The following is a 24,985-nucleotide window of genomic DNA, read 5'->3' on the forward strand; positions in this document are numbered from 1 at the left end:
CCATTGCTGCAGCAGTTCCAGATGAAAGAAAGAGAAACCCACCTGCACACAACATGGTTACACTCATTCACCTTCTAAACATTATTCCTTCTTTTTCTTTCCTCTTTGCCAAAGCTCTTATTCCAGGGCCAGCTGTAATTGTTTAAAGAGCTTTTATTGGAGTCCAACAACTAGAGGTGAAGTGGTCTCTGCCAAGCCGTCTTAAGATCACCATCTTAGAGCTCCTTTGATGTGAACTTCCTTTTTGTTGCTGATAATCCTTAAATGTACTGAAGCTGGCCAATATTCAGCTTCCTGACGTTAAGACAAAAGGCCGGTTTCTGCTATGAGCAACTGTCATTCATCCAGCTGAGTCTAGACTCACTGCTTCAGTGCCCGCCCACTGTTTCTTTTTTTCCCTTTGACTTTTCTTTTCTCATCTCCAGAAGGCAGACCTAGGAGCCACATCCCTGGAAAAGTGACAGTCTGTTCAGCAGAGTGATGTGATCCAGCCCCGCTTGCAGGCCAGCTCTTTCCCTGCATTATATGCACTTGCTCACGAATGATTTTTCTCTGGGTCCCGCTTCTCTGTTTGCACTGTAGCAAGAGGAGAATCATTCATAAAGTGTTGGCATATGGTCTCAAGGGGCATGTAAATTCAATAAATAAATGAATAGTCTTTGGACTAGGCATGAGCCATCATATCCTGCGCTGAAGCTGGATGCTGTTAAGAGTGTTCTTTGGCATCCTCTTTTGCCATTTTCTTTCACTCAGTCATTTCTCTCCTCCTGGCGTATTTGTCTTCTAAGAGAAGAATATAGACGACTGGGAATAACTAAAGTTCAGTCTCTGTCATCTGCCTTTTTTAAAAGATTAAAATTAAGACAGTAACAGTGAGCACGAGCAGATTCTGCTGTCCCTTTAAATAATTATGCAGAGATGGGAGAATTTGAACCAATACCGTTTGCTCCCCTTCGGTGTATCTGCCCTTTTTTTACATTGCTTTTAAAAGTATTAATGCCTGGCCCTTCTTTATAGACAGTGAGCCCAATGAAGACATGCTCCAATTCATCATAAGGGTTACCTAGTCACTCATTTCCCTAACATCTTTTAGGCCAGTTCCTCATTCTATGGCACCAAGAGAGAACCAGCACTGATACGATTACTCCATCAGTCTTCTGCATCGTCTGAAGTTTGAAATGCTCTTATTGAGCTCTTCCAGAGCAAATCAAGCTTGGAGGGCTGGATGTCAAAGCTGATACCAGAAAGAATTAAAGGGAAATTATCCCAGCTGAAGGAAGCAATTATAGAAATGTGAATTGAAAACATTGTGCATCAAAAAGGGATAGACTAGAAATATTGTATACATAAAAATTGCTATAAATGCAAAGCATCAGCTAAACTGGAAGGAGTAAAATTGGAGGAATTGCCCAATAAGATTGAGAATACGTTTCGCTGGAAGAGAAGATCACAGAACCTCTGTATTGATAGCATACCAAAAATTGAATGAAGAAGAGCTAAGTGGAAGAGGAAATTGTCTTCGTTTTTTGTTAGTAAGCTTCTTAAAGGCACATCCTCCAGGAAAGTTCTTCTGTTTTTCTTATTGCTACTGAAGATTTGAAGTTGAGAGTACATACATACATACATACACGCACACACACACACATATATATACATACACACACATATATACATACATACACATACATATACATACACATACAGGTGCTAATGATGACATACAAAGCCCTACATGGCATGGGTCCGGATTACCTACGGGAGCACCTACTGCCAGCGTCAACACCCCTCCGTCCTGTGCGCTCCCACAGAGAGGGCCTCCTCAGGGTGCCACCGGTCAGAGAATGCCGGCTGGTGGCCCCCAGGGGGAGAGCATTCTCAGTGGGTGCGCCAACCCTCTGGAACTGCTTGCCTGTCGAAATCCGGATGGCCCCCGACCTTCGCACCTACCTATTCCAGCAAGCCGGCCTGGCCTGATAGATTTTGGGGTTTCATTTGTTTTTACTATTGTTTTACTGTATACTTACCTTGCTCTGTACACCGCCCCGAGTCCCTCGGGAGAAGGGCGGTATATAAAAACAAACAAATAAATAAAATAAATAAATATACAGATACAGATACAGATACATACATACACATATACATGCATATACACATACATGCATATACACATATATACACATATATATACTGCTCAAAAAAATAAAGGGAACACTTAAACAACACAATGTACTGTATTTAATAGTAGGATGTCTTATCTTGTGTTCCCTTTATTTTTTTGAGCAGTATATATACATATATATACATACATATATACGTTAAATGTTTGTTAAGCATTCAGAATACACTTGCTTAGTCCCAGACACAGGACAAATCTTATTTCCTGTTTCGGCCTAGCCCAAGGCCATCTTACAGGCAGTAGCCACAGCAGTGGCAGCTCATATTTGTGTAAATTTTTTGGCTTTTTGTTAGCAAGCCAAAAAAATTACATACATATATACATATATATATATATACAGGTAGTCCTCGACTTACACCCACAATTGAGCCCAACATTTCTGTTCAGTGAGACATTTGTTAAGTGAGTTTTGCCCCATTTTACAACCCTTCTTGCCACAGTTGTTAAGTAAATCACTGTAGTTGTTAAGTTAATAACACGGTTAAGTGAATGCAGCTTCACCATTGACTTTGCTTGCCAAAAGGTTGCAAAAAGTAATTACGTGACTTTGGGATACAGCAACAGTCATAAGTATGAATCAATTGCCAAGCATTTGAATTTTGATCACATGATCATGGGGATGCTGCAAAGGTGGTAATTGTGAAAAATGGCCATGTCACTTTTTCAGTGCCGTTATAACTTTGAATGGTCACTAAATGAACTGTTGTAAACCGAGGACTACTTGTATAAAGATAATTGTATGCAAAATTAGCATCAATTCCACAAAACGCATGGTTGCTAGAAGATAGGGTAGGCTGTCTTTCCAGAGTCCTTACCTTTTCCAATCATAACCCCCCTTTTGGCTCCAGTCATGCTCAAATTATGAGCAGGGGTGCTGCAGGTCTATGTTTATTATTCACCCTAGAAATGGCAATATTAAGGCAATGTGCCCTTATCTGCAATTCTCAAGATCTTTCTCCAGATGTAGATAATGCACTTGTGGCTGCCAGGTACCAGTCCATGGTATGTTTTTTACCTGGAGCAGACGAGAAGACTGCAGATTATGCAAAGGAACTCATATTTTGCATTAGTTTAGGTTTTATATGTCCCTGCCCTTCTTCACTGTGTCATGAGAAGAGAGGGAAATGTTATGCAGGCACATAGCACCCTCAGATATTTTAGCCTGATATCCAGTGTAGAACATACACCATTTAATCCATCTTTCAACATGGGGCCTTAATGTCATTCAAACTATAACTGCTTACATCCAGCATAGTCATTTGGCATGCTAGCTATGGTTATTGTAAAGGTAAAGGTAAAGGTAAAGGTTCCCCCGCACATGTGTGCTAGTCGTTTACAACTCTAGGGGCCGGTGCTCATCTCAGTTTCAAAGCCGAAGAGCCAGCGCTTGTCCGAGGACGTCTCCGTGGTCATGTGGCCGGCATGACTAGACGCCAAAGGCGCACGGAACGCTGTTACCTTCCCGCCGTAGTGGTCCCTATTTTTCTACTTGCATTTTTACATGCTTTCGAACTGTTAGGTTGGCAAAAGCTGGGACGAGTAACAGGCGCTCATTCTGTTACGCGGCACTCGGGATTCGACCTGCCAAACTGCTGACCTTATGATCGACAAGCTCAGCATCTTAACCCACTGAGCCACCGCGTCCCTGTGGTTATTGTAAGCCATACTTAACTGAGTGGGCAAGGAAACTACTTTCTAAATGAATGAAAAAGCATAAAATACTTTTCCAGATTTTCCATTAACATGAAAGAGAAGGGTTAGTGTCACCTCTGATTAATTCAGGGTCCATGTATTGTTTCAATACTTGGTGACCATATCACCATTTTCATGCATATTTTCTGTTTCCAAGCTGTGTAAACTTGAATGCTTAGTGGATATAAGCATATCAGGTGATGTGTATTTGTGTAATGAGGGTGTGGCCTAAGATGATCAACGCCCTATATCAAGGTGTGCATAATTATTAGGCAGCTTCTCTTCCTCAGGCAGAATGGACCAAAAAAGAGATTTAACTTACTCTGAAAGGTAAAAAATTGAAAAACATCTTTCAGAGGGATGCAGCACTCTTGAAATTGCTAAGATATTGGGGCGTGATCACAGAACCATCAAACGTTTTGTTGCAAATAGTGAACAGGGTCGCAAGAAACGTGTTGAGAAAAAAAGACTGCCAAATATTTGAGAAGAATCAAACGTAAAGCTACCAGGAACCCATTATTCCTCCAGTGCTCTCATATTCCAGGACTGCAACCTACCTGGAGTGCCCAGAAGTACAAGGTGTTCAGTGCTCAGAGACATGGCCAAGGTAAGGAAGGCTGGCAGTAGGTTTGGGAGTTGATTTTGAGTCCATCTTCAACCCAAAAAGGTCCAGATAGTTCATCTTTAATAATACCAGCCCATACCAGTACCCCACTTCCACCTGGCTGGCTTCGAAGGCGAAGTGGAGCTTCTGCTCATTACTGATCCAGCCACAGGCCTGTCCATCAGGTCCATCGAGTCACTCTCTTCTCATTAGTCCATAAAACCTTTGAAAAATCTGTCTTCAGGTATTTCTTGGCCCAGTCTTGCTGTTTCCACTTATGTGTCTTGTTCAGTGGTGATCGGGTTTCAGCCTTCCTTACCTTGGCCGTGTCTCTGAGCACTGAACATCTTGTACTTCTGGGCACTCCGGGTAGATTGCAGTTCTGGAATATGACAGCACTGGATGATAATGGGTTCCTGGTAGCTTCACGTTTGAGTCTTCTCAAATCTTTGGCAGTTAATGTGCGTCTTTTTTTCTCAACATGTTTCTTGCGACCCCGTTGACTATTTGCAACAAAAAGTTTGATGGTTCTGTGATCACGCCCCAATATCTTAGCAATTTCAAGAGTGCTGCATCCCTCTGAGAGACTTTTTACAATTTTTGACTTTTCAGAGTCAGTTAAATCTCTCTTTTTTGGCCCATTTTGCCTGAGGAAAAGATGTATGCATACCTAATAAGTATGCATATCTTGATAGGGTGTTGATCTTCTTAGGCCACACACTCCCTCATTACACAAATACATATCACCTGATATGCTTATATCCACTAAGCATTCAAGTTTATACAGCTTGGAAGTGGAAAATAAGCATGAAAATGATATGGTCAAAATACTCACTTGCCTAATAATGTTGCACACAGTGTAGATTCTGTCTTAGCTTAGATGGTAAAGGAAATACATAAAGGCAACAGAAGTTGCAGTTTTTGTCTCAATTATCAGTAAAATTTAAAGGTCTTTTCTGTACAGCGTTCACATTCCAGATTGTAACCCTAAGAACAGACTGTATCACTATGGAAGCAGCTGATGTCATTTACTGGAGCAGCTGGTTAGTCTTCAGAAGTCTCAGTGATTAAGTTAATGCAATCTTAATTTAGGAGACCTATGACCCAAGGCCCAACGTTGTTGCCGTCAAGCTCCACCTTCTCCTGCATTTCTCTGAGAAGTCTTGTGTGTCTCCCCCACATAGTACGGCCTGAAGAAGAAAGAGGAGAAAGAGGCAGAGGAGAAGGCAGCGCTGGAACAGCCCTGTGAGGGGAGCCTGACACGACCCAAGAAAGCCATCCCAGCTGGCTGTGGAGATGATGAAGATGAGGATGAGGAGAGCATTCTGGATACGGTGCTCAAGTATCTGCCAGGTCCATTGCAGGACATGTTCAAGAAGTAGCCGCCATACCAGCCCAAGCCCCACCCAGAGTTTCCTGGTGTTGCCAGCTCAACACTTGGTTCAGGCTTTTGGGTGGTGAAGGGACTTCTTTTTGGGGTTTCATGGGGCATTTTCCTTTCCAGTTTTTCTTTCAAGGGGAGACTTCGTACATGTCTTTGTGCCACAGGCCTTTCCCAGGCCTTCTTCTCGGTCCCCAAGAGAAGCACATCAGGCACGGGACGTGCTCCCTACCCCGTCCTCTTGTTATCATCACTCTAGGCCAGGGGTAGGCAACCTTGGCTCTTTTATGACTCGTGGACTTCAACTCCCAGAATTTTGATGTCCACGAGTCATAAAAGAGCCAAAGTTGCCTACCCCTGCTCTAGGCTGCTGGATTCCTTGGAGTCACAGGCTGGGCACTGCCAGGAGTTTATCTCCTTTCCCTCACCTGAGATTTCCCTTCCCAACACAGAGCTGAAATGGAGTTCTGTGGTGCCAAAGGGCCAGCTGGCTAGAAGGTCAAAGCAAAGCAAAAACAAATGGGAACTGGGACCAAATTCAATTATGCAACCTCATGGGGTTTTGGAGGAGGAGGCAACAGAGGGAGGCCAGGCCCCAGCACAATCTTCTGAGCCTGCCTCCTTCTCCCACATTCCTTAGCCCTGTGCTGACTGCCAAACAGAGATTGTGGCCTGTTAATCTCTGTTCTGCTGTTCCTGCCTAATTCATGGGGGCCAAGGCAGCCCCTGCACATTCCATCTCTGACCAAGGGAAGGACCAGTTGGATACAGACACACACACACACACACACACACACACAGTTCTCAAGCCTCACTTTAGGGCTGTTGGCAAATCATAGCTTGGTCATATGCTTGTGGAAGAAGAGCTTATTTCTGAAAAGAATCAAACTCCTACCACACGCCTAGCATGGAGGCCCACTGCAAAGAATTTTGAGTTACTAATAGAAGAAAATTACCTGGGCTGCTTGATCCCTGCTTTCTTTAGGAGGTTGTAGGAGTGCCCGGCACTAACACTTAGAGAGACAGCAGCACAGCCTCTCAAGGCCAGGGAGTTCCAGTTGCCTACTACTAGACCAAAGGGTCTATGTTAAAGCCAGTAAACCCATCCCTGATATATCTTGATCCTAGGATGCTGATAATCTCTTTCCCAATGGAAACATAATGGCAAGCCCAAATATTAGCAGAATTGTTCTTGCATCCAAGATAGAAATTGTTCCCTTTTCTTTTTCACTGAAGTGTCTAGAAAGACTGCAGGCATGCATACCCAGACACACATGCTGATTCCAAAGGATGGGTCCTTCATGGTCTATGAGAAAACCTTCCCATTTTTCAATCTCTGCAGCCCAATGTGGCCTGGGAGTGTGGTGGGCATCCGACCCACTCTCCAGCATACGCCTTCCCCTTCACTGCACAGTTGTTGCATTCACACCGAGGCCGATTCTCCCCATTGTTTCTTCAAAGCCACAACATTACGCAAAAAGGGGTGACTATGAGAAAAGGAGGAAGCCTCACTGCTGATTTGGCCTACTGCCCTCTCCCCAGTACCAAGAGTCCTTGGCCACTGCTGAAAACAAAATCAAATGTCCATCCTTCTATGGGGAAGTTTTGTAGTTTTCATTCTTGTGTTTATTTGGGAAGAAGGAAGGCCTGGATTATTTGGTAAATTTTCCTGGTACTCTGTCCCTTCTACTTTTGTTTGGGGATGGGGTCAAGTTTGATTTTGGGAGTTATCTCTCTGCATCCAAAATCCACCATTCTTTCTTTTTTATCCTTCCTTTCTTCCTTAATAGTTAAAGCCATATCAGTTAGACTGCAATACTATCAACGCTAAAAACTCTGCAGGCTGCGCTCTGTCATGCTGTATAAAGGAGCGTCTTGGGGTCAGGGACCATCCCCTTACCCCCTTGCCTGCTTGTCTGTGTCTCTGGCCGCCCAACATGTTTTGCATAGGTATCTCTGTAACAGGGTAAATCACCCAAAACACCTGTTATTTGTCTTATTGTCTCTGCTAGTCACTCATTAGATGGTCATCATGCAGCCCCATGGAGCTGAAACAAAAGGTCCTCAGGTAAAGTGAAAAGGGGACCAGGTTGGAGGTGGTCAGGGGACAGCCCATTAGCACCTGTTTTGTCAATATAATGTGAGCTTGTCTGCAGTCATCCCATAGGACAAAAGAGTGTGACTGTGAGAGTCTTGCAAGTTTCATGCTGGTGGCTAGGCAAGTAAACTCTGTGCCAAAATGGCAGGACTTTGCCAGGGCGACACCAGTTGTTTATTGTCTACATAATCCTCCTGACTGAATGTTGAAAATTGCAATAAATCTACTTTTCACATGGGGCAAAGGGCTGATGCTGAAGCCAGCTTCCCACACTGTGGTGACGCTGTTGCTCTCAGTTGACAAAATTACCACTATATTCATTCTTTGGTATTTAGGCAGAGAGACGTACCAGTAAGTCTCTGGACCCTACCAATCTGAGAACTCCATTCTGGGCAAGAAGAGGCAAAAAAAAAACCATGTCGTAAAATACTGGAAGGACATGAAGTAGCAATGCCCACAAAAATGAGACAAATGTCAGTAGGGCATTCTCACACAAAGAATATACAAATCTGAAATCTAAGCCTCATCAACTAGTAGGATAAGAGCAGAAGCACTGAACCACAGGAGACATACTTGTGTTGCAGCTCCTCATTTCAGCATCCTCTGTTGGTCCCCCTTGATCTGTGACCTCAGACCTCTGACACTGTTTGCATGTCAGGGGAGGGAGCTGCAGGACACAGTTTCCAGGTCACTGAAGAAGTCAGGAGAAACCCCTAATGTTCTTCTTCAAATCTTACTTAATGGAGCTGGATCAGCTTCCAACTTGAAATCTACATGAACTGCAGAGAGTATATGTGTTGTATGTATGTATGTGTGTATGTATGTATGTATGTATATATGTATGTGAATGAGTGAGTAAATGAATAAGAGAAAGATAGAAAAGAACAAGAGATAAAAGTCAAAACAAGTTTAGTGATGCCTTTTGATCAGCCTTTTGATCAGTCTCCCTCAACCAGCTTTTCCCAACTTGATGTCCTGCAATTGTGTTGGGATTCATTTCCCTGAATTTTCAAGTTGAATCTCACCATATCTGATGAATTCTACCTTATCCCACATATAAAGGTTAAGATATCCTTCTAGGTCACCAGACTGATGGGTATCTGTAGATTCCAGCTGCTTTTGCCAAAATGATAAAAGCAGTGTCATACTATTGTGTTGAAGTCCCTTCTGGACATACAGACAATATGACATGCATGTGTACAGAAGGCGTATCCCGTGCCATGGTTCTGCTTTGCTCAGATTGACCAATTTGACTCCCTAGAGAGGCTGAGGATTAGACTCTTTTTGGTTCCGTCACTTTTTATAGCCATAGAACTTACATAGAAGGCTTGCCTACAATGGGAGGTACATGTGTATCACACACTCTGATGCATTTGCTTGTCATTGCTATGAATGAATGTTTAAATGACCATTTGTAAGCATTCATGGGTGAAAAGTGAATGAGAGAGAATAGCATAACAGGGTGAGAAGGCGTGTTGAATGTTTTTACATTTCCTCCAAGCACATGGATGTGTGAGATCACAAGACAAATTAGTAGTGTATCTGTCTATGTGCTGTAAAGGCCTCGGGGAACAAATATGTCTTGCCATGAAACCAGGAGAAATGTCTGAATCTGTTTCCCAAGAATCAGTTAAAATATGGGCCATTTTTTTTCAAATGGCTTCTACAATAGGACATCCTTTGGGAATTCACTATTATCACAAAATAATTGACTCCAGCCTTCCAATGCATCCTGTCCCCTCCTTGGCTGGTGCCCAAGAGCTAGTTGTCATAAGCATGGAGTTGCTCTTCTCTACTTTCCTCTCACTAATCTGTTGAGGAAGTTGACTGCCCACGCACTAAGCCAAGGGGTTGTATGAACCATTCTGCCTTGCTCGTGCCATCTGCTTTCTAGAATCATTGTGTCTAATTGGCTAGTCCTCGTCCCACCTGCAACCACCAAGGGCATCTGTCACAACGATGGGGCAAATGAGTTATACGGCCAATCCAGTGCAAATACAGCTCCCTCAGGCCCTTCAGGTTACTGCTGCCAGGCCCCGGGGGGCGAAGGTGGGGGGAGGCTGAAAGGCAAGCTGTGTAGCTGAATCTGAGCCAAAGGGATACCTGATTTCTGAGTCTTTTGTTTAACCTGGGGAGCTGGCAGAGATTTGGTTACGCCCCTTTCCCGGTCTGTGTGGGGTGAAAGATGCAAGCAAAAGGGGCAGGGAAGACTTGAAGGGCTCCATCCATCCATCCTATGGTGACCATTCTGCTCTACCTAGTCTTTGAAGAAAAATAATAAAATAAAGAAGTTTGTACATTGCCCTGTGTCAACTGTCTCTGAGTTCCAACCAGAAGAGATTCTGGCCACCCTCGACACAAGCACAGCTTCATAACACACAGCGAATTGACCCAGTGATGCACCTGGGGGGATGGATGATCAGAGAGTCAGAAGAAGCCTGGAAGAAGCCCATGGCTTGCGTGTCTGTAGAGGCTACAGAGGGAGGCTGTTTTTCTGAGGGGGACATGCCAGAGACGGAACTGAGCTTAGAGCTGTGTGTACTTCAAAGGTGAATCCTGTGCTAGTCTAAAAAAAGCTTATACTGCTGCATTAGCAAATCAAATAATTACCATCATTAATATAGTTAAGAGTCACATTAATCACTGACTTTGCCTCTTAAGGCAACAACAGCAGCTTTTCTCTCTATTTTTCGGGGGTGGGGGAGGCTGGTGTGGAGCATTGAAAATGTCTTGTGTGCTTGAATGGCATAAAAGTGCTGTTTGTGGTTGCTCAAGCTTTAAAGCCATCTTTGGAAGCCGCCTTAAAATGTGCACATCCCTAACTGGGATATTTCCTTCTTCCTTCATAGCAAAGTGTAGCAAGAACAAAAACAAAGCAAAAGACAGAATTCTGACAGAAAGAAATTTACACTTTCTGCAAATGTGAAAGCTTTCCAATGGGAAGCACTTGACTCCCCTCCTCTGCCTTTCTTTGGTAGAACATGGAGAGCACCCTCAACTGGGTCATAAAAAGTGGAGATGATGTCTCTTTGCAAGTCTTTTCTTTGCTGAAGTAACAGTAGCAAGAGTGTGCACAGTGAATCAAGCTGGCAGCCAAATCTATACAATCAGTGCCCTGCTCATTTTTAACATGCATGTGCTGCACATAAAGGGACAGGGCTTTGATTGCATGGCTTATTTACTTATTTGTTCATTTAGAAGACTTATATGGCTTCCTGTCTCATATAATGATTCTAGGCAATTCACAACAATTCATAAGAAACATAGTTGAAAATCAAGCACTCTCCCTCCCTTCTAGATATGTTTAAGACATCTAAGGCCCCTGCTGTGTTTTATATAGAAGTTAGAATCTAGCCTGCTAGAAATCAGTAATAATGGAATCTGACAAATATTGCTTGTCCATTAAATTCCAAAAAATGGAAACCAATATTAATAAGAAAGTGCTATCTATCATGCCTGCCATATTAACTGTTAGACTAAAGATAGTAGTGGCTAACTTAATAGAGTAGTATTTCCATTAATACAAAAAGGTAAATTCTTCCATGGTTGAACTCAGTTGCTGGGAATTATGTATCGTTGCTGGGACAATTAATAATATAAAATAATTAGTAATATAGAAATAATAGGGAAAAATTCCTCATTACCTTCTTCTAATACGTTTTCTTGACAATCTACTATATAACTCATGGAGTTCATGGTGGTGCCTTAACTATTAACCAGGTCTAAAGCTTTTGGAAGAAGGGCTGTAGATCAGCCAAAGATAATTAAAGGCTGTCACTGCTGCAGCATTCATCATTGCTGATTATTATATCATTTAGAAAATGCCTGATATGGTGTTGGTAGCATCTGCCATCAAACTGCCCCATTCAGCTAGACCAGACATGTCAAACACAAGGCCCGGGGCCCAGATCCGGCCCGCAAAGTGGTTTTGTGTGGCCCCCAAAGCCATCCTGGAAACAGTGAGGGAACGGCCCCCACTGCCTTGGCCCTGGCCCAGAGACCCCCAGATCTGTCCCACTCCTGCCCAGGCCCCCATAGGCACCCTTGATGCCAATGATGTAGAGCTGGCCATGCCCACCCAGTAGGCCATACGCATTCCAGCCACGCCCACCCAGTAGGCCACACCCACCCTGGCCATACCCACCTCCCCCCCCCCGAGGGCAACCACAATGCTGATGTGGCCCTCAATGAAATTGAGTTTGACACCCCTGAGCTAGACCCTAATCTCATATTTATTTTCAGTTCCTTTGGACCAGTAAGAGATGGCACAGAGCACCTGGGAAGCTATTTGTCAGAACAAGGATTTTATGGTTAATCATGACCTCCCTGCTGCCGTTTTTTAAACACCCAAATTCTCCAGATATGTTCCCAAAAACCTTGCCTTACCTACACTGACTCAATCCTTTTCTAAATGTTGCCTCTACAGCATTTTTGAGAGAAACTCTCCTCTAGTTCAGAAAGTGGGTTCAGCAGTTAGGTCCTGATGCGTAACAGTGGAAGGATGCCAAATACTACTTGCCCTCCTCCTTGCAAATTCTATAGGAGAAAAGCCATGCAGAGCTGAGCGGGGTCACAAAGAGGCAGAAATGCAGCCTGCCTGAACGGAGTAGGAAGCACTCCTGCTCTTGATCTGCTAATTTCCTGAAGGCAGCATTAGGACCAAGGCAAGGACCAAGGCAACCATGATTAGAGGGAGAGAGGATAATAGCAGCTCTCTGGGAGAAAGGGTTCCACCCTATTCAGCTTAAAATTAAGTAATGGCTGTGATTAGTCTCCTGGAAAGCCGTGGCAGTGGGCTGCCTGCTGAGATCCCTGGCAGGCCTCTGGTACTAGCCCAGGCTGCAATGTTCCTGTACCTTTCCAAATGACCTCTTCTGCTGGGTCTCCTCTGACAGTAGCCAGAGAGGACAAAAAACTAGATTTCGTGTGCTTGGGGTTATGCGTAAGTGAGAGATGGAAAGTTCTCTCATTTGATTAACTCATGTTCTCCTTCTAGACTTCCTAGAGACATCTCGTGTGTATTAACAGAAATGGTACACTGGATCTGATAAGTTAAAAAAAAAATCCTACTGGTCTTTTTGTCTATAAGCAGTAATGTGCGGCAGTTATATAAATATAACTTATATAAATGTAAGTTATATAAATAGATTCAACAATTGGTCCAGTCATTTCACAATGGCTTAATGAGCAAAGTCAAATCTTAAGTTCAGCTTGAGTGAGAGATGTCTACTGAGCACCCTGGGGGGTGGGGGGTGGAATAGCTTGGAATGGAGCAAATGTTTTGCAAATCAACATTCTCAAATTCAGTTAAAACGATAAAAAAAAGAGAACGGGGAAGTATTTCTCTTCTCTGAGACACAGGAGAACCTAAGAGACTGATCGGCTGTAAATAATGTAATTTCATATAGCCACACTACATACAGTAGGTTCCAAAAGTTAATACTGTACATCTTTTATATATATATATATATATATATATATATATATATATATATATATATATATATATATATATATATATATATATATATATATATATATATATATATATATATATATATATATATATATATATATATATATATATATATATATATATATATATATATATATGAGAAAGGCAGGGCTAGATGAATCAAAAGTTGGAATTAAGATTGCCGGAAGAAATATCAACAACCTAAGATACGCAGATGATACCACTCTAATGGCAGAAAGTGAAGAACTAAAGAGCCTCTTGTTGCAGGTGAAGAAGGAGAGTGCAAAACTTGGGTTGAAACTTAACATTAAGAAAACCAAGATCATGGCATCTGGCCCTCTCAATTCCTGGCAAATAGATGGGGAAGAAATTGAGGTAGTGACAGATTTTATTTTCCTGGGCTCCAAGATCACTGCAGATGGGGACTGTAGCCAAGAAATTAAAAGTCGCTTGCTCCTGGGGAGGAAAGCCATGGCAAATCTAGACAGCACACTAAAAAGCAGAGACATCACCCTGTCAACAAAAGTGCGTATAGTCAAGGCTATGGTCTTCCCAGTTGCAACGTATGGCAGTGAAAGTTGGACCATAAGAAAGGCTGAGCGCCAAAGAATTGAGACCTTTGAACTGTGGTGCTGGAGAAGACTCCTGCGAGTCCCTTGGACCGCAAGGCGATCAAACCGGTCAGTCCTAGAGGAGATCAATCCTGACTGCTCTTTAGAAGGCCAGATCCTGAAGCTAAAACTCAAGTACTTTGGCCACCTAATGAGAAGGAAGGACTCACTGGAGAAGAGCCTAATGCTGGGAAAGATCGAGGGCAATAGAAGAAGGGGACGACAGAGAATGAGGTGGCTGGATGGAGTCACTGAAGCAGTAGGCGTGAGCTTAAATGGACTCCAGAAGATGGTAGAGGACAGGAAGGCCTGGAGGAATGTTGTCCATAGGGTCGCGATGGGTCGGACACGACTTCGCAGCTAACAACAACAACAACAATATTTCTAAAGATATTAAATTTATACTAGACCAGGGGTAGGCAACCTCGGCTCTTTTATGACTCAGGGACTTCAACTCCCAGAATTCCTGAGCCAGCAATGCTGAAGTCCCTGAGTCATAAAAGAGCCAAGGTTGCCTACCCCTGTACTAGACAACCCATGACTCGTTGGGTCATTTATTTTTATTTTTCACATTTCTGAACCACCCTCCCTCTCTTTTCTTTTATATATAATGTAGCCTGGCACCATTTCTCCACTCCTCACAGCCCTCAGCAGAAGAGGTACAGCAGAGATGAGCCCAAGGGAGAAAATATATCCCACTGCAAGTCTGAGGACAGCAGTTCTTGTCTCTTTTACTCCATCTGCCACTTGCTATGCGAAGGGAACGACAACTTCACAATCCCTTGCTTTTAGCCATGCTGGCTGGTCCGAAGGAACTTTAGACAGAGGAATAAGGGAGTGGGCCAACTAAGACCCCCTAAAAGATCCAACTGAAGTTTCAAAATGGAGAATGAGAGCTGGACAGCTTCAGGCAGAAATCATGGAAGATATCAAACATTTACTTCAGATCCTGAATGGAGGGCTAGCAGTTGAGCTCATTGTGTTTAAGGTTTTTCAAAGAGAGCCTACAGAGAGGTCAAGAGAACACCTGTTGTTAAGTGTGTGGTAATTGCCATTCACTCTGTATGGCTGAAGGCTCTTGGACAAGGCTAGTAACATTGAACAGTGGATTAATGCCTTCCAGCTTAAATACCTACCAGCTCCTTGTGCATGCACAACACAAAGGCCGATAATTGGAGCTTGCAATTGTCACAGGCTGCAGTCCTAGGCTTATTTCCAGTAAACTGACACTTTTTAGAAAATTACTGTGTGATTTGATAGGAAGAAAAATACAAAAAGCAACCACAAATACAAAGGTTTCAAGCTGAACCAATTAGAAGAAAAACAACCAAATTGTTATTTTATTCCAAACTCCCAACTTAAGCATTACACTGCCCTCCAATGGCAGTAATAATTAATTCCCATCAGGCAGATAGAAGGCCAATAGAAGAAATACGCTTAGAAATCCATTTGTGAAGGAAAGTATGGAATGGATAGAGCCCAATTTAAGTTGGTGGGTTTCCCTTTCAGTATTTAGGTCAAGACATGCTTGCTTACCTGTCCCAGGTAGGGATAGGTACTATATTCCTCTTCATTAAAAAAAAAATCCAGTTTAGTTTAATGCTGCAAAAGAAAGCTTATGACCCTAAGATGTTTACCAATATATTCATTATGTAATTTCTGTATGTATGCAGCAGCATGTTGGATTTTGAGCGAGGTTCAAGGGCCCAATTAGAATGGCTAACTTAATAGATCAGGGAAACCTGCCACATGAAAAAGGGAACAGCACAAAACCCTGCCTTTGTAAGTTAAAAATAGTCCCTTGGTTATTTGCATGCTTTTTATACAGAATCCTCCCCCAAACCCTCATGCTTATGCTGATTATTTATACACTGAACAATATTTTCACTTTGTCATAACAAATCAGTCCAAATATCCATGATATTTAAAACACATCTACAAACACAACCATGCACAAAGATGTTTGCAAAATGACTCAACCAAACACCTTGAACTGGACCTGGAAGCAAACTGGTAACCAATGCAGTTCACGCAACAATGGTTATATGTGCCCACTGAGGGGCCCCAAGAACTGGACACGCTGCTGCGTTGTGTACCAGCTGTAACTTCCAAATAATCTTCAAAAATAGCCCATGTAGCGTGTGTTGCAATATTCCAACTGAGAAATGAGTAGGGCATAAATGACTGCATTGCAAGGGCCAATTGCTTCTAGCTCAAGGCACCTAATGACAGTAACAAAAGTTTAATTATTTAAATAAAAAAGAATATTGGGGTAGTTAAAGTGTGTATTTTTGTGTAAATGAACTTAGTATCTGGCACCAGTCACAAATGGCTTCCTCTTTAAAAAAAAAATTGAAAAGCAAATTCTAAACTAAGTAAATGCAAATTCTGGGTTGAATATCTTCAGAGGCATTTTGTTTGAGGGTCTGCTTAAGGATTTGGTTATAGCTACCCGAAAACAAAGTAGCTATTGCAAGCCTGAAGTCTCTTCCCATGTCTTCTAGTATTTTTACTCACAGAGTGAATTACTAAACCTGAATAAAAATGCATGCTATTGTAATTAAAAAGTGCTACCCTATTTTTAACTTTCCCCCCAATAATGCTTCCAGTATTTTCTCTTGTGCAGGGAACATTCTGAATTGATTTCAGTCATCTTCACTAACATTAGTACTTCATAAAACCAAACAAATTGGATAAAACATATCGTGACATCAGGCTCTTCCACAACTACTCATTGTCTGGATTTTCTACAAATAATGAAGGAAAGGGCTTTCACATTAGGAAACTGGAGCTGAGACACCTGAATTGGGGTAATAATGGCAAGACTAAAAACATTGATACTGCTACATTTCCTTTTCTGGAAAGAGTTTTCCAACAGCACAACTTTTTTGATTGAAAATGAAAAACCGCAGAACCGTGGTACATACTCATCCGTAACAACAGCCAGCTATGTCAAATCAAAGCTTGATCCAGTCAATGTCCTGATTCTCACTCATCAACAAATTGCTCCCAGAAAGCTTTCAATTAAGGTAACAACATCCTTTAAGTCCACCTTTCTTTGCCTCTTTTGAGTGCTGCTGCAATATTCCACAGAAGATAAGATGAGAGAATCAATATTCGAAGACTGTATGAATAGTTTTCTGGAAGTTCAGTAAATTGCCCTTTAAACCATAACACACAATATTTTAGCAAACATCTTTATCCAAGTTACAAAAAAAGGATCATTCAAAAATTAATATCATTTTCCAGCCTTACTCCTTTTATTATCCTAAGGTACAAAAAGAATTGGACACATACTTATATACATTTTCTCAAAAGTTAACTATGAAAAGGAAAGTTTCAAACGTGGCTAGAAGAAACCAGCATAATTCTCAATCGGAATTTCCATTCTCAAAAGAAGACACAGAAAAATGACAGTGATGTATAATCCGTGTTTGCAGCAATTTTTGCCTCTTGACTCTCTCAATTAAACAGAGGACAGAGACTGTTATGATGGAGAACACAAATGCATTGGCAGCTAGAATACTGATAGCTCCCCTATAATTCTGCAATCAAAATATTGAATGACCCACGCCTTCCAAAGAAGTCCAGATCATTTCAGCTTCTCTGTCTTCTAGGACAGTTAACAATGCATAAAAACGTCTTTAAAACCTAATTCCCAGACAAGGGAATTAAAATTCATGGCATTATTCTCTTCCACAAAGAAAAACAAACCCAGAGAGAAGCTGAGTGTCTTCTGAATGTTCTACACTGGCTTATAATCCTAGATTATAAATAAAGTCTCTAGCAGCTTTCTCTTAAGGGTCATAGGGAACACCAAAGAGCTTTACGGTGCCCGCTTCTCTACTGCTATCATATTTGCCATCTTTATCATCACAGGCGTAGGCTAATAGCGCACATTTCGGATGCCAAGCGACTGTGAAAGTTGGGGACTCGCATTGTACTTCCCAGAGCTTCTCCCCTAAAAAAACAAAGACATAATTAGATACTTTCTTTGGGACAACTCAGACCCTATATCCGTAGCTCACTATAGACAAGAATGCAAGTTAGGAAGTACTGTTGAATAAGTGTTCCTTTTATTCAGAATCAAAAGGGCAGTTCAGAAAAAAACCTCTTTCAACAAGAAAACAGTAAGATTTTCAAAACAGCTTAAGGCATACGTTACATTATATATTTCATTCATAGATATTTTGCCTAGATATTATGCTTACCTAAGGATGAAATTCTGTGAGAGATACACTATTTAAACTGAGATCAAAAATCAAAACCAAAAAGCAGAAGATAGGGGGGGGAAAACATATGATACATCAATCTGTGCATATATTTTACTAACCCTTCTTTTAAAAATGCCTTCATTCAGTTGATCTCTTCTCCTAATAAAGGCTAAATTACTTTCCAGCTAGGCAGCAAGAAAGCCATACTCACCAGTTTCTACTTCAGCAATATCAATGAAGTGATCTTCAGAGGCTGAAGCCAACATCTTGCCATCATGGCTAAAGCTCAAAGTCCTGACAGGCCAATCAAGTCTAAGATCAGGAAGCAAAGAAGGAAATAGAGAAACAGATTACAAGAGACGAGATAAGTCCTTTGGGCACTACTAAACAGTCTAGTTTATCATTCTTAGAATCTAGTCTTTCAAAAGTAGAAATATTAATTTTAAATATTAAATATTTAAGGAAAAGGTGGAAGAGACAGGATCAGAAAAAGGAAAGGAGGCAAGGTTGTCGTGCAGGAATATAAGCTAATTTGAGGGCAAATCCACCTGGAGCTCCATTTCCAACTATCCCGTTTGCCATTGTTTGCCTCCTAGAGACTAAAATGGAAGATTTGTAACTTGAGCTGGCCATGAATAAGGAGTGTATATCGGAGGTGGTGACCCTTTGAGAGCTGTATGCAACCAAATTTCATTTTGATGTATGCCAATTGGTGTACATTCAGTGACAATAAAGTTGTTGTTGTTATTATATTGCCACTCACTATGGAGATGTCATTTAAGTACAGTAACTAATTTGTATCTCAGTTATTAATATCATTTTAAAGTTCTCTAAGACAGAGATCACAATATCTTGTAGTAACACATTTTGTGCTGTATGATTTTTGTTCTTAATCTACTTAATCTACTGCCAACTGATTTTGTTGGATTACTCCTATTTCTCATTTTATTAGACAGAAAAGGACAACTCTCCCTAGTTAGTAACTATACTACCTAATTTATATTAGGTATAAAATAATAGTTAACTCATTTGCATCCTGGTCTCTATTTTTTCTTAAGAGAAAATCCTTTACTTGACCCCACACTACAAATGCAGTTACACTTTAATACAGGTGTTGCTCGACTTCCAGTTCATTTAGTAACCATTCAAGTTACAATGGCACTGGAAAAAGTGAGTTATGACCATTTTTCACACTTACGACCATTGCAACATCCCCATGGGTATGTGATCAAAATTCAGACGCTTGGCAGCTGACTCATATTTATGACGGTTGCAGTGTCCTGAGGTCATGTGATCATCATTTGTGAATGTCTATGGAGATTCTCAGTCATCCAGGTCATAGTTGTCCCAAATATGCTTTTTCACGAGGCAACTGGACTTTCTTGTTTTTCTTTGAAGGTGACCCTGAGAAGCCTCCAGGTACCTTTAAGGACTTGCTAAAAGAATGCAGATGAACAGCTGTCTGCAAGAAGTATAAATCTTTCCATTCCCCAACATCCAGTCAGAGCTGAAGAAGCTTCTTGGATGAGAAGCGAAACATCTTCAAAGCAAAACAAGAAAGTCCAGTTGCTTCATGAAAAAGTATCTTTGGGATCATCATTTGTGACTTCCAACAAGCAAAATCAATGGGGAAGGCAGATTCACTTAACAACCGGGTTACTAACTTAACAACTGCAGTGATTCACTTAATAACTGTGGCAAGAAAAGTTAATAAAATGGGGCAAAACTCACTTAACAAATGTCTCACTCAACAACAGAAATTTTGTGCTCAATTTTGATCCACAGTCGAGGACTACTTGTATGACATGAGCACTAAGATGGAGCATTCATGTTATTTATTAATTTGTTTTCAAATTATTTTAAATCGATTCTAAATTTAATTTGAAATTTGAAATTGTTTGAAATATCCAAGCTCACTGTCTTTTTTAAAGACAAAGCAGGATTTACTGTTTAATCAACTTACTACAGATACGATCTATACAATAATAAATCACAGCAGTAATGAAAGAACAAGAATGGAACTTAAAAACAGTGTAATAAATGTTACATTGAATCTCTTCTTGTTTTCCATTGCCGTAGTCATCACCATCATCATTTTTTCAGGATAACTACGGTATATCATCCCAAACCCTAGGATATGCTTCCATTATGTAACATTAAGCTATACTGCATAGCTCACATATTGCACTATTGCATTTCTATAGTATATCCTTCTAATTACTTTGGACTTAGCATAGTATTTTGATAAATACGTTTCATTCCATTAATCTCAGAAAAGCACCATTTATTTTACAAGCCCAAAATCTGGAAAAGTACTTTTTAACACTTTTAATACAACTTACCTAGAGAAGCATCGTACACATACCAGCTCATCCACATCCCAGAGGCTAACCAATGCATCAGCACTTCCGGTAGCAAAATACTTGCCCGTTGGATCAAACTTGATACAAATGCAATTTGAGGGGTGGGCATTAATTGACTGAATGGGTTTCAGCTCTGGGTAGCTGCAGAAAAGAAATAAAAACAGTTTATTAAATGCACATACAATTCACTAACTAGGACATACCCTGAAATCTTGTTTAACAATGTCTAAATGTAAGGCAGGCTCCTTATTATATATCAGGAACTACAAGCTGCATAGTTGAATAGCATATCTTACTTTCTTTTAGCACTGAAGGGTTATAAGCAAATATAAAAGAGCATGTACGACCCCTTTAATACATTTTAAAATTTAAACAAATGTAAAGTAAAAAAAGGCAGAAATGTTTGTTCATAACTGTTTATGCTACACCAATATAAGGATCTTTAAGATACCACAAGATTCTGTTCATTGCTGCAAAAAGCACATCTATCCTAATCTGGAAAGTCTGCTCAAAGACAAAGAAAATTGAGGTATTTTGAAAAAGGAGGTTGTTTCATGGTTTGCAGACATAAGGAAATGAGAACGCACAGGATAATAATTGCCCTTATTTAAGTCAGTTCAAATACAAGAAGGAAATTTGTTTTAATATAATAAAGATCTAAGCAGGCCCTAATAGTGAAATTCCTCTTCTGCTAGCAGATCTGGATGCCTGAATAACACTCTGGATCTGAGATCATATCCCAATATTCCTCATCTGGTTAAGTGATAAACTGATTTTAAAAAGAGGAAAATAAAATATGACATTTTTATTTAGTTTTTAAAATACTTGACTAGTAGTCCTTCACTGGAATACCTTTCATTAGTGTCAAAATGGAGCAGACAATTGAAATACAAATCCCCACTTAACCGTACAGCTCACTAGGAGACTCTAACTCCAGGGCCTCTCAGAAGATTGCTGAGAAAACAAGGGAATATCTCCAGGTGTGCCATCTCACTTTCCTTGAAGAGCAATTAAAAATGAATATCTAAGCTGAAGAAAGAAAAATGTAGCAATGGCCACTATTAAGAAGAATTAAATTCATGATATCTTGGATCTTAACATTAATATATCAGGAATAATAAATGAAACAGAAAGAACTCTTATGAGGAAACAGTATTCAGAGATATCCATGAAAGAACAGTATTTATATTACTGTTAGGTTCTTGGTACTCTCTGAGCTTGTTTTCTGCCTGACCAGCGTGCAAGAAAGCAGCCAAGCTCAGAGAACACCAAGAACCCAACAGTTCAACTTGAGCTATATATAGATATTGTCTTCTATTTGCTTTAAACTGTACGATCCTGAAATGAGAAGATATTGCCAAAAGCTTTAAAGCTGTTAATGGTATCACTGAAATCATGATATGAACTCCAATTAGAAGCAAAAAATGGAAGGCAGAACAAATAAAAAATATCTATAAACAAGGCTGCATCTACGTAAAAGGCAAATCCACTTTCCCAACACCACTTAGATCAAAAGACAGGACAGCCAACTCACTTGCTGCCCTTCCTAGAGAAGACCGTGGTGAAGGTACCTGAGGATGTTGATGCAACCATTGCCATTGGTGAGGAAAAACATGTTGTTGTCATTGTTCCAAGATATCTCATTCACTTCAAACTTGAATTGCTCTTCAGCTTTGGACCGATATGTCTTAGCATCAATGAATGTGACAACATCATCTTTATTCCCTACTGCAATAGTCTGACCATCAGGGCTCCAGCAGATGTTAATGTTTTCACCTATAAAGGAGAAAAAGGGAAAAACAAATCTTTTGATTTACTAATTGCAGCAAGAACAATTTATACAGGCTTTTGTATTTGCAAAGCAAGGATGATAAACAGAAAAGGCAACTTTTTAATACAATTATTAACTAACAATTTTATAATACAACAGTACGAGTGCATTTCAGATTTGGCCATGGCCGTTTATCTGAAAAGAGAAGAAGAGAAAAGAAAGAGAATAATTTGGTCAAATACCATGAAAAACAAGTTGTTTCTCCCTTAAAAGCAACATATATTAAAAGCATGTGTTCATATGTATATTGGTCACTTTATATGATCAGGAAGCAACAGTTAGAAATAAATATGGAGTAATTTTGCCCCCAAGATCTCTTATTTAATTAAGAAGAAAAATACCTTTTGTATTCACCATGACAATGCACTTAGTGGTTCGAACATCCCATATACGAATGGTTTTATCACCAGATGCTGTGACAAATAGATCTGGGTTACTAGGATGCCAACACAACTGATCCACACTATCTCCATGGCCACGGTAATTGTTTTCCTTGACCTGAAGAGCAAAAAATACAAAAATCTTCAACAAACTCTTCTGCCCTTCACAATCATTTTATCACCTACACTTCATCATAATCTAAATGCCACTGTATATAGCTGTCTGTGCAGGATTTGATTCAAGGATTTGTGCAGGATTTGATTCTCTATATACAATTATAGAAGAACAGTTGACTAAGTAAGGTAGAAGTTACTTCACTTCTCACCCTACTGTCTTCCTCTCTAAACAACTGGTCTCAGATGGTTTAAAGATAACAATTTAGTTTACTGATACTAATATGGAAGAGTCTTGTCACCTTCTCCTAGGATGGTTTTTCAGCTTCCCAATTTATCTTTCTGCCCCAAGAAATGAGACTCCAAACATAGAAGAATTATATTTAAAAATATCTCAAAATCAAAGATACAAAGTTTAGATCAATGAACTGGAAACAAACATACTAGAAAGTGATTTTTAAAATCTTATGTTTCTGAAGTGTTACTTGTGCTTTGTAAACTATGTAGAAAACAAAGAAATGGCCAAAAACTTAAAAGCATCCATTTTTATTTCAATACTAAAAAGAGGCTTTATTAAAGAATACTGAACATTACTAAACAATTGCCCTGTCACATATCAATAAAAAATGATCAAGATTTTACAATCCATATTTCAACCATATTATGGAACAAGACCTAACAAATGAACAATCTGAATCCAGTAGAAGCAATCACATTGCTAGTATCCATGGATAGTGGATCAGACTGCTAGTATACACAGATAGTGGAAAAGTCAAGAGTGTTCTAAAAACGTCTTTTTTTTCCTCTATTGATTATATTAAGATTTTTGACTATATAGATATAAAAAACTGTGAATAGTCCTTAAAATAATTCATAGGTATACTGGTCACTTTATATGATGATCAGGAAGCAACAGTTAGAATTAAATATAGAATAATTAAATTGTTCAGAATAGGGAAAGAAGTGTGTCAAGGATGTAATCTGTCATCTTATTCAGGTAACACATGCAAAATATATTATGAGAAATGTTGGAACAGAGGAAATAGTAATTAAAAGTAAAACTGTTCATCAGAAAATGAAACACCACGGATATGTTGATGGCCATAAGAAAGGAAGACTTAAGGAATCACTTTTTGAAGGTGAAAAAAGGGAATACAAAAGCTAGTCTGCTGCCCAATATTTTAAGAAATTTAAGCTGATGTCAACGCAGAAATACAAATAAGCAGAAAATAAGTTGACGCTGACTTTACCCCCCTGGACTCAAAAACTCAGAGACGGTGACTGTAGCCATGAAATAAAAATATGTCTGCTGCTTGGTAGACCATAACAGATCCAGACAAACTTTTGATATGAAAGTAATCACACAGATATGTACTGTTAAGACCATGCTTTTGTAACATATGGTCATGAAAGCTGGGAAATTGATGCTTTTCAATAACAGCACTGGAGAAATCTGTGGAGAATACCCCCAAGAACAAATCTTTCAATAACAACTGAAGTAAAGTTATAGAGCTCAGTAGAAGCATTAATAAAGCAGCTAAAGTCTAAATGGTTTTTTTTTTAAATGTAACGTTAAGGAAAGAATCACTAGAGAAGAGCCTGAGACTTGGTAAAATCGAATGCAACCAAAGAGAGGCAATTGGGAGATAAAGTCGGAAAGCAGCCTCACCGACACTAGGATGAGTTTATGAACTCAGAGGATTTATTGGCAGATAATTCAGACAAAACGATTTGCATCCGTTACGAGCATCCGGAAGCCACCCAAAAATTGAAAAACAAGAGCCACCCAATTCAAGGTGGTTTACTTTCAAGCCGATCTTTGTCGCCCTTTCTAAATATATATATATTTAGAAAGGGCGACAAAGATCGGCTTGAAAGTAAACCTGCTTGAATATGTGTGTGTGTGTGTGTGTGTATGTGTGTGTGTGTATATATATATATATATATATATATATATATATATATATATATATATATATATATACATACATACATATATGTGTGTAAATTTTTTTAGATTGCTAACAAAGAATTAAAGGGAGACT

General features: G+C 40.1%; 2 protein-coding genes across 8 annotated transcripts in view; one reads left to right on the forward strand and one right to left on the reverse strand.

Moving 5' to 3' along the window:
* The window catches only part of CPLX2 (complexin 2), a 149,017-nt gene extending 142,871 nt beyond the window's left edge, over positions 1–6,146 (forward strand). For all 4 annotated transcript variants that reach the window (XM_081318628.1, XM_081318626.1, XM_081318627.1 and 1 more), the window contains one exon: positions 5,657–6,146. In XM_081318628.1, the coding sequence (XP_081174754.1) occupies positions 5,657–5,854 (198 nt within the window). In that variant the 3' untranslated portion in view covers positions 5,855–6,146. The remainder of the gene's footprint in view (positions 1–5,656) is intronic.
* THOC3 (THO complex subunit 3) overlaps positions 1–24,985 on the reverse strand; it is a 37,229-nt gene that overhangs the window by 11,300 nt on the left and 944 nt on the right. For 2 of the 4 annotated variants that reach the window (XR_014025245.1, XR_014025246.1), the window contains exons 2-5: positions 22,788–22,944; positions 22,187–22,391; positions 20,595–20,756; positions 18,464–18,564 (exon numbers count right to left, since the gene is read on the reverse strand). Coding sequence is in view for 1 of the 4 variants with exons in the window: in XM_081318619.1 (XP_081174745.1) it covers positions 17,836–17,999; positions 18,464–18,564; positions 20,595–20,756; positions 22,187–22,391; positions 22,788–22,944 (789 nt within the window). In the remaining 3 variants the exon portion in view is untranslated. Of the gene's footprint in view, positions 1–42; positions 902–17,274; positions 18,000–18,463; positions 18,565–20,594; positions 20,757–22,186; positions 22,392–22,787; positions 22,945–24,985 lie in introns of those variants that run through there. The other 2 variants (XM_081318619.1, XR_014025244.1) reach the window with 2 other exon arrangements.

The sequence above is a fragment of the Vipera berus genome, assembly GCF_964194415.1.
Source record: "Vipera berus genome assembly, chromosome: 2".
In the NCBI taxonomy this organism is placed as follows: domain Eukaryota; kingdom Metazoa; phylum Chordata; class Lepidosauria; order Squamata; family Viperidae; genus Vipera; species Vipera berus.